Below are 17,535 nucleotides of genomic sequence, written 5' to 3'. Positions count from 1 at the left end.
CACGTCACATGTGTCTAGATTCGTAGTTAGAAATTCGTTTTTTTGACAGAGTAGTACTAAGAGGGGAGAGAGAGAGCGCCCGAATCTCAAAGCACGGAATAGGCAAGAGCAATGTTAGAGAGGGGCATTTTGGTCAGATAAAAAAAAGCTTTAGAGAGGAGAGAGAGAGGAGAGACCAAGCCCTAAACCCTCGCCTCCTTTCGCTGCGCCTCGCCGCCGCCACAGCTCCTCGACTCAGGCGGCGGCGCGCCGACGACGAGCTACCGCTGAACTCCCTCAATCCCACCTCCGTCGCCGGCGAAGAGTCTCGAGAAGGTGCGTGGTAGCGATTCATACCCCGACAAAAAAAAATAGTACAGAAAAGTTCTTTTTTAGTATGAGACACCTGGGAGATTCGTCCGTCTTCGAAGCTGCTGCTGCTGAGTTTCTAGCTGACCTACAACTGTTAGTTTTGTGCTTGCTATGAAAATTATGGGTGTAGCTTTGTTCTATTTAGTTCTTCGTGGTGGCTGTAACCATTGAATCCAACTGGAAGAGACCAAAACATTTTTGTCATTTGTTAGGGAGGAAGAAGTCTGGCAGACCAAGCTGTTGCCTGCTGTTGTTCAGAGAAAAGTTTTCTGGTGGAGGTCTGGTGAGCTTATTATTCTGGAGATCGCTTCTGGTACTTATCGGAACCAATTTCGAAGAGCTCATTTGCTTTACTTTTTTGACTGGTGGATTATTATTATTATGCTGGAATTTGACCAAAAGATTCATTTCTTTGTGCTTTAGATTGAGGTGGAGAAGCTAATATTGGTGGAACAATGTCGGCGAAGTGGCGCTCGTTGCAGCATCGGCACCGGTACACGTACACCTCACTTGTGTTCCCCAAGCACTACCTTGAAGAACTAGCTCGTGTGCCGACTGAGGTGTCCTCATCTGGTTTCTTCTCCCAATTGAACAATTTGATCTCTCTCACCTCCACATATGCGCAAGTCATTGCGGTCAAGGACCTTGCCTCAGCATTTGTGCAGTTTCTTTCTAGTCCAGCCATCCCTGATGATGCTGTTCTTGTTGCCACAAAACTTTATTTGGAGATTCTCTTCCTTGAGAACTCCCTACCACTCCATCGGACAATCATATCTGTGCTTGCCAAGTGCAAGAAACACTGTTCGTTGATCAGTGGGTGCTTTGCTACGCTCTGTGAGGAATATGGTGGCTCTGGTATCAAGGCAAAGAAAAGATTTTTGGTATCTCGAGCGGCATTATCGCTGATTGGGTACCCAAAGTTAGGTTTTTTGGATGAATCAGTCAAGAAGTGTGCAGAGGTCATGGCACTAGATGTGGTTGCTGGGCTTGATGGGGTGATTAGTGACATAGTTGATGGGTCCCGACCATCGCCAGTTGTGATGGAGCAGTGCCAAGAGGCTATGTCTTGCATGTACTACTTGCTGCAGCGCTACCCTTCTAAGTTTACTGAACTTGACAAAGCATCTACTGTCTTCAAGCATGTTGTTAGGACGATACTGACTGTTCTCAAGTCATCAGCCTTTTCTAGGGATTGTCTGGTGGCCTCTGGAGTTAGCTTTTGTGCTGCAATTCAAGTTTTCATGAGTTCTGAGGATATTTGTTGGTTCCTTTCTCAAGGTCTCTTTTCTATTTGCGCTGAACAAAAAGACATCAAAGAGTCAGCTGGACATGAGGTGCTTTCTGACTTCAATTTGTGTGAAGAAATCAGAGATATCTCAATTTTGAGTAGACTTTGTTTGCTGAGAGGGATTTTGACTGCTATTCCAAGGACAGTACTCAACATGCGTCAGCTTCATTCCAATGGATTCTTATGGACTATACTGTACAATGGGATTTTACCTGAGCTTTGCAAGCACTGTGAGAACCCAATTGATAGCCATTTCAATTTCCATGCTCTTACAGTGACTCAAATATGTTTGCAGCAGATAAAAACTTCAGTTTTAGCTGATTTCACTGACTTCTCTGGAGACTATGAACCTTTCTCAAGAGATGTGATCAACCGTATATTGAGAATCATATGGAGTAACCTGGAAGATCCTTTGAGCCAGACAGTAAAACAGGTGCATCTCATATTTGATCTACTATTAGATATTGAATCATGTATTCCATCAGGAGATCCTGAGGAAAACAGCAAACTGTTTCTCTTTAATATTGCAAGTGATTTACTTCGCCTAGGTCCGCGATGTAAAGGGAGATATATCCCTTTAGCTTCTTTGACAAAGCGGCTGGGTGCCAAATCTCTTCTAAAGTTGAAATCAAATCTCCTTTTGGAAACAGCTTATGCTTACATGGATGATGATGTCTGTTGTGCTGCGACATCATTTTTAAAATGCTTCCTCGAGACATTAAGAGATGAATGCTGGAAAGATGATGGTATTGAGCAAGGGTATGATGCCTTCAGATTTTTGTGCTTGCCTCCTTTGTTGCAGGGACTAGTATCTGGAAATTCAAAACTACGTTCTAATCTAAATACTTATGCTCTGCCTGCCGCTATCGAAGTTGATGCAGATAGCATATTTGCTATGCTTGGATTCATCAATGTTGGCCCAAGCGCAAAGGCAATCGAACTAGATGCTGCTTTGAAAAATGACCAGTGTATAGCTGCATTGGTTTCACTGCTTAAGGTCTCTCGGAACCTTGCACTTGTGGAAGGGGACATTGATTTAGATCCTGATGTATTGTCTCAGCAGGTAGCTAACAAGTGTGATGCGGTTATATCTATCAGAGGAATTAATGTTACAGTGCCTGTCAAATGGTTTGTTTTAGCACTGACACACAATGAAGAAAGTCTCCGAATAGATGCTGCTGAATCACTTTTTCTAAATCCCAAGACATCAAGTCTTCCATCCGCCTTGGAACTGAGCTTGCTTAAACAAGCAGTCCCATTGAATATGCGTTGTAGCTCGACAGCATTTCAAATGAAATGGACAAGCTTATTTAGAAAGTTTTTTGCCAGGGTGCGAACAGCACTGGACAGACAGGTAAAGCAGGGGTTATGGCTTCCATCTTCATTGTCTGGCGACAAAGATTCTAGTTCTGTTGATACTGTCAAGGCCACCACTATCAAGAGAGCTGAAGATCTCTTCCAATTCATGAAGTGGCTGAGCTCCTTTCTGTTTAATTCTTGTTACCCCTCTGGCCCTTATGAAAGGAGAACAATTGCAATGGAGCTTATTCTTACCTTGCTAGATGTATGGCCTATTTGTCGCTCTGAAGGGAAGAATGATCTTTATCCTTATAGTGACAGCATAACACTGCCAGATTCAACAATTTCATTTGTAGGGTCTATAATTGATAGCTGGGACAGGCTAAGGGAAAACTCTTTTCGCATTCTACTGCAATTCCCGACACCACTCCCTGGAATTTCCTCGGGTACATCCATAGACAGTGTTATCAGATGGGCAAAAAAACTTGTACTTAGCCCACGAGTCCGGGAAAGTGATGCTGGTGCGTTAACCTTCCGACTGATATTTAGGAAGTATGTTCTAGAGTTTGGCTGTGTTCTTGTGTTTTCTAAAGAAAGTGATTGCCTTCAATGTTACACAAAATCCACAAATGATGAGACAGAACTGACTAGTCAAAACCCAGTTGCACAATATATTGCATCACTTATTCAGTGGCTGTGTGCTGTTGTTGAAGAGGGTGAGAAGGATCTTTCTGAAGCATGTAAGAAAAGCTTTGTGCATGGAGTTCTTCTTACCCTGCGCTACACATTTGATGAATTGGATTGGAACACTGAGGTAGTACAATCATGTATTGCTGAAATGAGATGTCTTGTAGAAAAGCTTCTTCAACTTATAATGCGTGTGACTTCATTGGCCCTGTGGGTGGTTTCTTCTGATGCGTGGTACATGCCATATGATGTGGATGACATGATTGATGATGATTCCTTCCTCTCAGATATAATAGATGAGGATCAACCTGGTACCGCTTCAGAAATAGCAGAGACCAATGTAAAATCAGGGCATAATGGCAAACCAGCTGAGCATGTTGTTATGGTTGGTTGCTGGCTTGCTATGAAGGAGGTAAACTTTTTCACTTGGTTTACTTCTGTTTTTGAAAGCTGCTCTTCACCAGCTTTATTTATTTTTAGCTTCTTACCGGATGCAGTAAATTAAATTTCCAAAATCCTCAGGTTATCAATGATACAGTATGGTTATAAACTGGGCATGCGATGAATAATAGTATCCTAGTATGTAGTTTTTTGGAAAGTCTGTTTGGTCACTTGAATGTGTCCTTTATTCGATGCTTGTCATCCTGCCTGAACCCCAATGTTTATATTATATGTAACCACTAAAACAGAGGTCTTGTTTCCAAGAAACTGCACACTTCACGTCAGATGGATATTATTGTTTCAATGTAATTTTCTGTGCATTGTATTCAGTTATTTTTTTCCCTGACATAACTGTTCGATTTATATCTCAGGTTAGTCTTCTCTTTGGAACTATCATCAGGAAAATTCCATTGCCTGGTTGCTCTCATTCAAATTCATCCCATGGTGATTTGGCTGAGAATACAGAGGAGACAGGCATGACTGGGGACATTCTTGATGTTGAACAGTTAGAGAAGATGGGTAACCATTTTCTGCAGGTTCTTCTTAAAATGAAGCATAATGGTGCAATTGATAAGACAAGGGCTGGACTTACTGCACTTTGCAATCGCCTTCTTTGCTCAAATGATTCAAGGTATATTTCAGTATTTCATCTTCACATTGGTTTCTTGTTTCTAGGAAGAAGGAAATATTTATTATGGTTCACATAATCTAGTCCTGCAGTACATGCTTACCTTTTCAGATTTCACAATGTGTATATTAATAATTCAGCAACAGCCAACAAGTAACATTATTTATGAGATTTAACATAACAGGAGGCTCCAAACTGTTCATCAGTTCCCTATCCCTATTTGTGATATAATCATGTCCAAGATGATGAGCAACTCAATTTCATCCTTAACTCTCAACATAAAAAAATTTGCCATGTTATTAAGAATGCTTTGTTGTGTTAATGGTTCATCGTTTGAAAGGCATTACTAGTTTATTGTGATTTTTATGAACCTGATTCTATATTCATGTGCATGCAGAAATGAAAATTTCATGTTAACCATATTCTACAGTTGTGTATTATGTTGATTTGGGACTTATAGCTCGCTTCTATATGCTGATGATCTTTTCTTTGTCTCATCATTTCAGGCTATGTAAAATGACAGAATCATGGATGGAGCTTCTGATGGATAGGACGGTTGCTAAAGGGCAAACTGTGGATGATTTGCTACGAAGGAGTGCAGGAATTCCTGCTGCTTTTATTGCCTTGTTCTTGGCAGAGCCAGAAGGAACACCAAAGAAGCTACTTCCACGAGCATTAGAATGGCTCATAGAATTTGCCAAAACATCTTTAGCTAATTTTCAGAATGATTCCAACCAGAAGCTTGACACAGAGAAGGATTTTCTTGGAGAACCATGTGAATCACAATCAGAAACTACTGCAGGTGTACATTCTAATGGGAACTTATCTAAAAGCCGAAATGAGGGTGTTGTTCCGACTGTGCATGTGTTTAATGTGCTTAGAGCTGCCTTCAATGATGCAAATTTAGCGACTGACACTTCTGGTTTCTGCGCTGAGGCAACAATTGTTGCTATACATGCATTTTCATCTCCTTACTGGGAAGTGCGCAACGCAGCTTGTCTTGCGTATACTGCATTGGTTCGTCGTATGGTTGGGTTTCTGAATGTGCACAAACGTGAATCAGCACGGCGGTCATTAACTGGCCTTGAATTTTTCCACAGGCAAGTTGATGATGTTTGAATATGGTTTTCGGTGTGGTAATTTGTGCCCTGTCATTATTGCCCTACTGTCCTCACATTAATATCATGGAAAATATTTAAATTTTGTGAATTACGCATACACAGTTAGTAACCTTTTCAGTGGTTCAGCACTTCAGTTTTGTGGCTCCTGTCTATATAAATTTATCAGTAGATTAATTCACAAAAGCATATGGCATTATCAAAGTCTGATAATTATTACCTGCGGCATTTTTCTTTCTTATTGACAAACATTTATATTCAATATCTGTACAGACCAACAACTAGTTCAGTTTGTGAGATCAACTGTTTTTATTGAAAGGTGTGCCTTGTTTTCTTATGTAGGTATCCAGCACTTCATCCTTTCCTTCTTAGTGAACTGAATGTTGCAACTGGACTTCTAGCTGATGGAATTTCGAGCAATTTGGGGTCACAGATTGCAAAAGCCATACACCCAAGCCTGTGTCCAATCCTTATTCTATTGTCAAGGCTCAAACCTTCACCTATAAGCCGTGGCACTGATGATTCCTTAGATCCTTTTTTGCTTTTGCCTTTCATCCAAAGATGTGCCACACAAAGTAACTATCGGGTTCGTGTCCTTGCATCAAGAGCCTTAATTGGTTTGGTGTCTAATGAGAGACTGCAGCATGTTGTCGGTGATATACTGCATAATTTACCTTGTGGAAGCCATGAAGTGACTGCTCACCGTGCTCTGTGTTTATCAGCTGATATGGGAAATGGAAATTTAACTCTGCCCGCTAAGTCTTTCTCATTCAATTCAATTCATGGCCTTTTGCTGCAGCTGTCTTCTCTTCTAGATAACAACTTTAGAGCTTTGACAGACAGTACCAAGAAGGATCAGATTCTTAGCCAACTGATTGAAGTTCTCTCAAAATGCTCCTGGCTTGGCAGTGTCAAGTTATGTGCATGCCCCGTTGTAAGTACATCTTACTTGCGGGTGCTTGATCTGATGCTTGATGTTGCAAGAACAGGGAAAAGTGGACATACTGATGCCATTCAGATCCTCCTTTCAGAGTTGAGTTATCAGTGTTTGAACAATGGGACTTCAACTCATTATGCATTCCATGACCCTACACAGATTGAACTTCGCCAACAAGCAGCTGCATCATATTTCAGCTGTGTTGGCCTTCCAAAGAGTCATGATGAAACTAACGATGAAGATGTTCAGTTGCAAATACTTGATATGACTTCAAGCGTACCAGAGATGCCTCGGGATGTCTCCCTCTATGAACTACATAAGGAGATTACATCTTGCCTTGTTGATCCTGCATATGATGTTAGAATTACAGCACTGAAGAGGATTCTTCAGCTTGCCAAATCAGCCAGATCTGGTGATAGCAAAAAGTTTTTGCACCAGTGGGCAAAGTCCAACCTGCAGCCTGTTATATTAAAACGAATATTTGAGGAAGAACACCCCAAATGTCTTTACTATAATCTAAAGATCATCTTTTCATGGAACATGGAATGCCAGTTCAACAGTGAAGAAGATTCCAGAACATTTTTATCCTTCTGGGACAGATTAGTTCATTTGAACAGCACAGTGTCGCATGCAAAAACCAGAGAAACAATTCTATGCTGCATGGGTATGTGCATGAGACAGTTTGCTAAAATGCTCAGGGGATTACTGGATTCTAAAACACATGAGCACTCTATTTCTTTTGTCAGAATTGATGAAGGGAAAAACTTGTCAACTGCCATTCTTAGTGCAAGCTCTTTTGTCAATCTTGTTAAGAACCTGAGTGCACCGTCTGAAACTGTGAATGCTCGAAGGGCTGCTGCTGAAGCAATTATTGCGTCTGGTCAATTGGAAGAAGCCAATTTATTTGCCCCATCCCTGTCCAATGCATACCTTCCTTCGGAACATGATGAGAACCATATCGAGGAGAAATGCTCAAATGCTACTGTGAGTGAACTTATCAATCTTTATTCATGCAAGATACTTGACTTATGGTTCATATGCATCCAATTGCTGGAGGATGAAGACACATACCTTAGACAAAAACTTGCCGACAATGTTCAGAAAATAATTGCAAAGGGTTCAGCTAATAACTTGTGTGATGATTCCACACCACTTCAAGTGGATAGAGTGATTGAGTTGAGCTTCGAATACCTAACTTCTTTGCTTGGTCACTGGCTGAAATACACTGAATACTTGCTAAGGCTAGTTCTGGATACCGCTAACACTTTGAACTCCCGTGGAGATTTAATCCGTCAGATCTTTGATAAAGAGATTGATAACCACCATGAGGAGAAGCTGTTGATATGTCAGATCTGCTGCTCTAGTATTCAGAAGCTTTTGCAGTCCAAATATCTGGTGGAAACAGGAGCAGAAGTTGAACTGTTCTTGCAGAACTGGAGGGAGAGCTTTCTGCACCAGCTCATATCACTGACCAGCAGCTTTCTCGAGAAAGAAGGGAAAACTGATTGGATTGGTGGTATAGGCAACCATAAGGATGTGTTCATATCAGTTTATGCAAATCTGCTTGGCCTATATGCACTTGCTCAGTCACAATCTTTGGAACAGCTGAAGGACAGACACACAGAATATTTGAAGAACTTTTCAGACCTTGATGGGGTTATCACACCATTCCTCAAAAATCCTTTGATCTCTAACCTTTATTCATTGGTAAAAGAATCACACGAGACGTTCAATTCCCCAAAGAAGCAATGGGATCAAGTAGGGAGTTCAGCAACTGAAAGTTTTGATCCTTATTTTCTTATCAGATGATATTTTGTCGTGCACAAGTAATTTGTCGCCATTGTAATTCTATTATAGACGAAATACATTTTTTTCCTGATACAAGTGTACCAGACAGGTTCCTTATTTGATGACCTGGGGCCTAGATTTTAGCTAGTAAATTTTTGCAGCCACCGTTGTAAAGTTTCCCTCAAATATGAACTTCAGTTTAGAATCTGAGTATTCTTCTCAGTTCCAATATTCACTGGAGTCAAACAACAACCAACATTATTTTTTTAACACCCTTATTTTGGTCATTAAGCAACCAATCAACAGATGATTTCTACTGTAAGAGAGGTTTTCCTTCCTGACTATCATGCAACTGTTGACATCAACATCTAAACTTCAGTTTAAATCTTAGCTTTCTTCTCAGTTCCAATGTTCACTGGAGTCAAACAACCACCAAAATTATTTTGCTTGTTTTTAATATTCATATTTTGGTCATTAAGCAACCAATTAACAGATGATTTCTACTGGAAGAGAGGTTCTCCTTCCTGACTATATGCAACTGTTGACATCAACATCTGAAAGGAAAGAACTGCTGAGATCAACCTTGAGAACATGTCTCACTTGCCATAGAATTGTCACCAGAACAATCCCTCTAAATCCTTAGCATCTCAACAAATACTCACAAAGCATAATATGGATCCAAAAGTAATCAAGGAATAAAATCCTTTTCTCATATGATAAAAATTGTATGTTACAGATATAACCAATATTTTTATGGTACACTTTGGTGTGCTTCTCCTTTGCCAAACGGATGCTCTTCAGATACAACATACGAGTGCTCAGTGAGGCCAACTTCAGACAAGACTATTTTTCCTAGAGCACAATGAGTTCATGTTATGGTAAACTACCACAACTTGTGCACAAGAAATTTGATGTTTTTGCTGCACAAGCAAGGCGAACTCTGGAGTCAAGAACGCGATGCTGCGGTTTGATCCTCCTCTAGAATTTCGGCCTATTGCTCTGAAACGGCCTATTCAGATCAGTTGGTTTGTTGCTCTGCAATGGCCTATTTTGACCAGTTGGTTTGTTACTCTGGAATGGCCTATTCTGACCAGTTGGTTTATTGCTCTCAAACGGCCTATTCAGACCAGTTTGTCTGTCGCTCTGTAATGGCTTATTCGGACCAGTTGGTTTAGTGATGGTAATGGTTGAATTGGGTCTATGAATAGTCGTTGTCTTCATTGGCTGTACATGATTTGAGTTCATCCTTATGTGCTGAGATGTCCTGTCAAAGCAGAGCCAGAGTTAGTGAAATAACATGAGAGATTGAGAGGTTCAAATAGCAAGGTATTTCAAAAACGAAACATGTATGAAATTCTCCGAAACGTTAATGTCGAAATGAGACAAACCTTGCTATAGTATTCCTTTGAATAGCAGCTTTCATTTTTGCCTGACTGTAACACAAAATTAGACAACGGTTTCAGAAAACAGCCATTTCACGTCAATCGTTCCACGAGAAAATAAAATTACCTGTTAACCTCCATCCTTGCTTTTTTAAGAATAGGGCTCTTATAGCTGGATAGGTTGCTGGGTCCACTTCCTGTGGAGACTTAGTAAGTATGGGAAACATAATATGTTGCAAGGCAGAATCCAGAATAAACTGAGAAAGAAAACTACCTCCGAAAAAACTTCTTTTGCTGCTTGGTGGCACCTTCGTACAAATTTTAATTTGTTTACTTTGTTTCTCTGGAAAAGAAAAGGAAAGTTAGAACTTGAATTATACTGATCCTGGATACTAGTATAAAATAACAAAAATAATTACTTGTTGTCACAAGAAGAAGCTAGATTTTCTTCTAACTAGGAATTAACTAATCAAATTAGACAGGAATCAAATAAACCTTTCTTTGCACTCTCTAATGGAGGATTCTGATACCCCTTTTTGAGGCAAACAGCTCAGCTAATCTCAGCACTAGGTTACATTTGCAATATTTACCTCCAATTCAACGTTAATTAAAGATGGTTTCATAAGTACAGATTCCATTTATAAATGTATGCGATTGCGGCCTATAAATGGACCTTATAAGAACAAAAAAAAAAATCTATGAATCATACAGATTGCGGTTGGCTTTGCTAATTTCACCATAACTCAAGGGATTAACACAAATCATCAGAAGATTCTTACATGGCATAGCATGTGGAGAGCATGAACTGGCAGTGGACATTCAGGTTCTTCTCAAGAACTTATCACCCATTTCTAATGGTAGAAAGCGTAAATAAATAAAATGCAGACGGGAAGGGGGAAAATCAATATTTTATTGGACTGTGGTAGCTTACAAAAAGCTAATTTTGTGGACTTCCGTGAAAGTTTGCAATGGCATTTGATTCATTCTATTTGAAGTAGCTTACAATAGAAGTGTAGAGTACCACTAAACGAAAAATTAATCCACCATCAAAGACCCAAATTATTATGCCAGCCAAATACTTCCATTGCAAAATTAAATGCTTATTTCATAGCGCAAGAGTTAATCCGTATCTAACACATACAATCTGGAGACACCCAGCAAGAAAATGTTTCTGCAAAAGTAATTGACAGATTGAAGTTAACATGCTGTACTTACCAGGAAAATTTGTTAAATTCCGTAAACAAAACATGTGGAGGGAAGGCTCCTCACACATCCTTGTTCACCATAGAAATACCAACTACCGTTATGACTCATCCTAGTTCATCCTCGTGGTGCAAAGCCACCAGTGGATACAATCCAGCCCTTTCTAGCAGCGAGGAAAGAATATTGATCCGGTGATGACAAAATCTGAGTCGAGTCGATATCAATACAACAAGAGGCCCAAGATGCAAAGTGGGAGAGGTCAGCAGTGGCATGAGTGGATCATCCTGGATGTAACCCAGGAGCAGAGTCAATAGCGTGAACAGCCTATGAGTTCGGCAGGACCCCTCACAATGTCATCAGATCGTGCCTTTGGCGAATGGACCCCATGGAGTGGTGAGATACTATGAAGCCACTCAACCATGTATAGGTATTTGAGGGTTGATCTGTGGTTCTGCGTCCCCTCGCCCAGCACTATAGATAGGCCCTAGAAGCAAAGGAGATGTCACTTGTAACTCCACCAAAATAAAAGGCAATACATCAGAACAAGTCAAAGTGCTGTCTTGTAATTTTGTCCTGCTCGCGTTCTCAATGGCTGAAGCGCCAACTGGAGATATCGACCAATTTACTGTCCAAACTCATTTGCAAATAACATATATTCATTAAGCTATCAAAGATCCTATAGCTATTCTATTATCAGCATGACACATATCAATTCATTTTGCACACTTTCGATACAGAACTATAACCACCTTACCAGCTTTCGCTGCCTCATACTTCTTAGCAAGCCTCTGGCCCATCTTTTCTTCATATTCCTTCTGCTTTTTTGTTTTGGCCTACAAATAACAGGTACAACTTTTAGAATTTTAGTCCTTCATAATTCTTTCTCCTAAAACCCTGACATCCACAGCCAACCAAAACAACAAAAGAGTGATGAAAAAGGTACTATTTTACATCGAAGAGATCCTTCCACTTGTACCGCGCTCCGCTCATGCTCATTCTCTTGACGACTTGGTTCGCATTTTCCTCGCCGAATTGTCGCGTATAGAATAGCTTCCACAGCTTATCAGTAACTGGGGTAAGATCCATCTATCCAACCAAAACACAATGTCAGACCAATCTACTACTACAAGATAACCTGGAATATCGCCTCCGACGAAACCCGAATCTTATCGAAATCACCTCGGTATTGTTCTCGATACGGGTCAGGTCCTCCATCTTGCAGTGAGGCAGGATTCTCTGGAGCAGATCCATCTCCACGCCGTCCACGTTATCGACATACCTCAGGTTATCCATGGTAGTACGGATGCACAGCTCCAGCAAGCTAATAGGTTTCCTCCTTCCATACTCCATCCTTCATCACAACAACAAATTAATTAAAAATAAAAAATAAAAACAGCTGATTTTTTACAGCAAGAAACATATGTGCAAACTGGATGGGTCAATCAAAAGGGGAAGAAATGAATCCAACGCCGTATGAATCTCCAATCCAATCCAGCTCGAGAGGGCTATGGGAGAAGAACGAATACCTTCGATTGGATTCGATTCGATCCGAGGCGCCGGTGGGGGGGAGGAGGCCGCGGCGGCGCCTCCGGCTCGATCTGCAGATCGGGAAGGGTTGGAGAGAGAGATGAGTACAGATCGTGAGCTCAAGAAGGAGCGATCTTTATAGCGGAATTCCAGCTAGAATCATCCCCAAACGGCGAGGAAAGCTGAATTTGGCAACGCAACCACAAAACAAACAAAGATAAAAAACAAATCCCCCACAAAATTTCACCTGCTTTCCGATGCTCCGCCTCTCTCTTCCCCCGCGACAGTGACCAAATCTGGAGGGAAGAAGAACACCGAGGAGATCAAAATTCCATCTTGAGTTCAACCGATGAATCCCATTTTTGGCGTTGATGCGCTAATCCTTTTTTTTTCTTCTTTTTTTTCGCTGGACGCGTTGAGACATGATGACGTGTGAACAGGGGGCAAAGCGGGAAATTCCAGGGTGGTCGTCGTCAGCTTGTTCACCGTCCGATGTCATCCTTTTGGCTACGTGGCACGTTATCTGACCGTCCGATTGTTTATAGGCTTTTTGGGTTAGCGACTGGTGGTACACGGAACTCACGTGAGGAAATGCTGCAAATGGGAATGAAAAGATTTTGCTTGTGAGAGAATGTTCACTCTCATTTGTTGTCAGTACAAATTTAGTTTGACACCTCTTTCTATATCCATTTATACATACATGATATATGCGTCTGATTTCGATCGTTAAGACAGTTTTTAATAGAAATTACATTGTTAGTTGTGTGTGTTGAATTACTGAAACTGTTAAAAACTACGAACAAATTCAGACATCTACTATTTTTCTTATGCTAGACTTCATTTCTAAATAGATACAATATTCACTTTCATAAAAAGAAAAAAAAAACTCTAAATCTACCTTTACCTCTGTCACCCTGACATGTAAAATTTAAACTGACTAGGTATAGCCTATAGGTATTGACATAGCCATACATGCGTAAAACTTTCCGGTATAAGACACGAAGTGTTAACAATTAACTATATTACTTAATAATTAAACTATTGGTATGTAGGGGATCGTAATTTTTTTCTAGTGGCGCGATCAAGAAGAGCCTATCAGGTTAGACATCAGAATAATAGTTGTATTATAGGAAATCGATGATGGTGTGGGTTAGCCAAAACAAACAAGCATAGGGAGGCAGAGAAAGAGAAACCGAACATGGCAGAAAGTTGTGTTTGATGGATTTTTTTAAATCAAGGATGGGTGCCAGTTGTTAACCTAAGAATAAGTGCAAAACATCTTAGACAACAACAAAAATCTTACACATATATAATGTAATATGCTAATGCGCGATATCGAATTGAGGGAGAGGACGAAGTACTCTCTAGGTGATGGCAAAGTGAATGAATCATGTCCTCACCTAAGGGGTGCTTGGTATCTAGGTACCTGCTATATCTGTAGGTACTAGGCTGTGAGGCTGATAACTATAGGTATCGACTGTGATACCTGGATATCAGGTCTGGTACATGATATTAGCCAATGAGGTGCCATTGGAGTATTATTTGGATATCCACAAAAATCATTTTTATATCACAAGAAACCTCAAGAAAACCAAACAAGAAAAATCACATGAGTTGCAGTCCTACCAGATCCATACCTCTAGCCCATACTCGTTGCCGCTAGAAACATCATCTCCTGCATCTCGATCGCTGCTACAGATCCACTACTCCTTCGCCTCGCAAGTGTTAGATTCGCTGCTCTCGTGCCTCAATACTATCGGATCTAGCGACCCCATGCCTTAGTCACTCTACTTCACGATCCACCATGCCGCCTCAGTTGCGTTGATCCACTTCACCTACCGCGAATCCGACAAGTCCACGGCTTCTCGATCAGGGATCCATCACCATGCTTGAGCTGTGCCGCCACGCTCGAGCTCCGTAGCACCAACCGTCGCAATAGTCGCTCTAGCCAGATCTGAGGAGGGAGAATATGGAGAAAGGGTGTGAGGATGAGAAAAAGAGAGAAGGGGGGAAGGAGGGAGAGAGGTGTTATGTGGTTTGGATGAGAGGTACAGAAACCCGTCTATGCATGGGAGTAAATATAAAATGATGATCGCTCTCATTAATTTGTACTGATCTCAGTATAGTATAATCTTATATAGTCCTATATAAAATTTATTCCTATTATATTAAACATAACTTTATAGGAACAAAAGCAAGAGTTGGTCCACTCAACGATGCCAACACTTTGTGAGGGTTGGAGAGAGCAGGCTTACAGAACATGCCATAGCTAGCTACCAAATTCACTCGGAGGAATAAAGATAAATGCATACTGAAAAGATAATATTGACTAAAACTGGCTTTATCATCATCAGCACAAAATGTTTTCGCTAAAACTGGTGTTTTAATTTTAAAGATCCAAGCAACCACTCATAGCTGACAGCTCTTATTGACCCATTGACATCCAAGTCATCGAGATTTCGATGGTACATGTAGCTGAACTTGTTAGACCATGATTGACTGCATTAGCACAAGACCATAAGCTAGCTAGGCTCAATGAATGGTGTACTCCCACTACTACAGAAGGCTGGATAGGTGCCGGTTGGAAAACCCCATTAGGTGCTGGAAACCAGCACCTAGATAGCGACACTGATGACTTGGTCATCTATCGGTGCTGATTTCAGAATCGACACCTATAAGGATAATAGATGTCGTGCCAGTTCTAACCTAAAGAGCCACGTGGCTGTACTAATAGGTGCCGAGGTGCTGGTTCTTTATAACAACTGACACATTTTAGTATCATATAAATGCCGGTTTTTAAGTAAGGTGTCCCCCCAACGGCTAGTTAAGGGGGTGCAGGGTCAAAGATGCCGGTTATTAAGTAATAATTGGCATAAATCTCTAACACCATCAAAGGTGCTGGTTATTAAATAAGAACCGACACATGTCTCTGACATACTCTAACGGGATGACAAATATAAAGGTTCCAGATTTAAGTGCAAAACCGACACCTCTCTCGGATAGAGGAATAGGTGCCGGTTGTATTTAAAAAACCAAAACCTATTTGGGAAGAAAGGTGCCGGTTCTTAGCGATTTGGCGAGCTGGTGGCCGCGTGGATGGGCGCGTGGGTGGAAAAGCACTATAGATGCCAGTTATACCACTTCTGTCACCTATACTGCAGACCCTATTTGCCTCTCTGTAGTAGTGTCCATACTTCCATTAGGAAGCTAGCAAGGCAGCATTAGTCGCTAAATAATTGTAGTTAATCTTATCACCCAACTATCACGTGTGCAAAAACATCCCTTAACTCTAAAACCCAGTATGACAAGCATGTTAGTGGATGAGGTTACATGGACTTATCCTAATATTTTATCTACTGAAGTTGCCAAGAATCATGAAAGTGAAATAAATCAAAACGAAAAAAAAAACATTCTCTAATCAAAATCTTAAATTTTGTGTACTGAAGTTCCATGAAGGTGAAATGGGTCAAAATAAAATAAAAGTCTGTAATTAAAATTAATCTTAATATTTTTAAACCATAAGAATATTCTTAATGTTTGTCTACTGAAGTTGCGATGAGAAATGAAGGTGAAAACAAACCAAAAGGAAATTCTAAAAAGTGTGTTCCATTGCCGGGATTTGAACCCGGGTCGCCTGGGTGAAAGCCAGGTATCCTAACCGGACTAGACGACAATGGATTCTGTTCAATTGTTTTGCATATTTTATAAATAAACAGTCATTGTAGTGGAAGTCGAAGTGCTCAGCTCCGAACCGAAAGCGCTTGATAGCTCATGTCTTTGCTAGCTATTCTCCTCGTTTCAAGATATAACTATTTTTAATAGTGCAAACTCAAATATTTTTCAACTTTAATTAGCGAAAAAAATAAAAAATGACATTAATATATATACTACTCCATCCATCCCGAATATCCCAACCTAGGATGAGATGGGACCCATCCATGTCCAGATAAAATATTCTAGGACGGAGTTAGTACTAGATAACATATCATAATATACAACTGTTTTATGTAAAACAACTTATTTTTATGGAGAATAGCCATTGGTTTAAATATTCTTATATTTGCAAAAAAAAATTGACTAATACGAATGGTCAAAAGTTGATAAAAAATCATCGGCGTCATACATTAAAAAACAGAGATAGTAATTATAAAAAAATTTCTAAAGAAATAATAACATGATCAATATGTGATAAATGAATCTTTCAACTTTAATCCAGGTACAATATGGCGCCAAATTTAGGTATTAATTAATAGACTCAACAAATATGTAGGTAAATACAAGTTTTTAAACAAATCAAGTTCTAATATGTCACTTTCATGACCAGATTTCTTTTTATCTTGAAGTAAACTTAAATGTTTGTGCAGTGATATATCACATATTGACTCTGACGGTTAATTCCGCCTTTCTCAACTAAACTCTTAGTATGACACTACTCTCCATGCATATTTGCCAAACAAGCCGTCAATCGATAAGTCTAGCATACATATATAACACCAATTGTTTTAATTAGAAGTAATTTTATTCTACAACACATATGCACCATCTGCAGGCACACACACCGTTGTGAACGCACAAAACACACACATATAAATATTTTTTTACTAGCGGGCCGTAAAACTTAAGAAGGGTCGAGATACTTTAGAGAGACATGCATCGCGTGATATTTATCGACTCCATGTGTAGGCACTCGCTTTATAAAGGGAAAGGGTCATACCCAGTAGGTGTCATAACCATCCATCGCCTTCTTGCCTCTATCATTCCTCTCCAGCAGCCGTCGTCCATCATCCCCTCAGCCTTGCCCCCTGAGCCTGTGGCTCCAACTACATCTCGCTACCCTACTGCAGTCTGCAGGTCCAGAGCATCCCATAATTAGTGGAGACACGGTG

General features: G+C 40.4%; 2 protein-coding genes and 1 non-coding gene across 4 annotated transcripts; 1 reads left to right on the top strand and 2 right to left on the bottom strand.

The window, feature by feature from the left end:
- Positions 1-161: 161 nt before the first annotated feature.
- On the top strand, positions 162-9,075 carry LOC127782874 (uncharacterized). Of its 2 annotated transcripts, none has more exons than XM_052310150.1 (6): positions 162-315; positions 564-634; positions 775-4,037; positions 4,438-4,697; positions 5,201-5,794; positions 6,155-9,075. In XM_052310150.1, the coding sequence occupies exons 3-6, from the start codon at positions 807-809 to the stop codon at positions 8,556-8,558; spliced, it is 6,489 nt and encodes a 2,162-aa protein (XP_052166110.1). In that variant the 5' UTR covers positions 162-315; positions 564-634; positions 775-806; the 3' UTR covers positions 8,559-9,075. The 2 variants fall into 2 exon arrangements, with proteins under 2 accessions (XP_052166110.1, XP_052166109.1); XM_052310149.1 differs by having other exon boundaries at positions 564-664.
- A 135-nt stretch (positions 9,076-9,210) lies between these two features.
- LOC127782875 (uncharacterized) lies at positions 9,211-13,056 on the bottom strand. The gene is made up of 9 exons (XM_052310151.1): positions 12,897-13,056; positions 12,649-12,720; positions 12,302-12,473; positions 12,074-12,208; positions 11,877-11,955; positions 10,194-10,262; positions 10,047-10,116; positions 9,926-9,970; positions 9,211-9,801 (listed from the first exon to the last, which is right to left on the bottom strand). Exons 3-9 carry the CDS (start codon positions 12,470-12,472, stop codon positions 9,516-9,518), a joined length of 855 nt encoding a protein of 284 aa, XP_052166111.1. The 5' UTR covers position 12,473; positions 12,649-12,720; positions 12,897-13,056; the 3' UTR covers positions 9,211-9,515.
- A 3,197-nt stretch (positions 13,057-16,253) lies between these two features.
- On the bottom strand, positions 16,254-16,327 carry TRNAE-UUC (transfer RNA glutamic acid (anticodon UUC)). The gene has a single exon. It is a non-coding gene; the product is annotated as a tRNA-Glu (tRNA).
- Between the last annotated feature and the right edge of the window lie 1,208 nt (positions 16,328-17,535).

This window comes from Oryza glaberrima, chromosome 8 (genome assembly GCF_000147395.1).
Source record: "Oryza glaberrima chromosome 8, OglaRS2, whole genome shotgun sequence".
Lineage (NCBI taxonomy): Eukaryota > Viridiplantae > Streptophyta > Magnoliopsida > Poales > Poaceae > Oryza > Oryza glaberrima.
Note: the sequence above shows the minus strand (reverse complement) of the source record. Positions and strands in the feature narration are given on the sequence as shown.

Bases quoted from the DNA above. Each gene is read 5' to 3' on its own strand.
- LOC127782874 (XM_052310150.1), top strand. From the start codon at position 807: ATGTCGGCGAAGTGGCGCTCGTTGCAGCATCGGCACCGGTACACGTAC. The intron at 4,038-4,437 runs GTAAACTTTTTC...TTTATATCTCAG, and splicing joins GCTGGCTTGCTATGAAGGAG to GTTAGTCTTCTCTTTGGAAC. The intron at 5,795-6,154 runs GCAAGTTGATGA...TTTCTTATGTAG, and splicing joins GGCCTTGAATTTTTCCACAG to GTATCCAGCACTTCATCCTT.
- LOC127782875 (XM_052310151.1), bottom strand. From the start codon at position 12,472: ATGGAGTATGGAAGGAGGAAACCTATTAGCTTGCTGGAGCTGTGCATC. The intron at 10,117-10,193 runs GTAGTTTTCTTT...AAGTCTCCACAG, and splicing joins CAAAAGAAGTTTTTTCGGAG to GAAGTGGACCCAGCAACCTA. The intron at 9,971-10,046 runs GTAATTTTATTT...TTTGTGTTACAG, and splicing joins GCAAGGATGGAGGTTAACAG to TCAGGCAAAAATGAAAGCTG.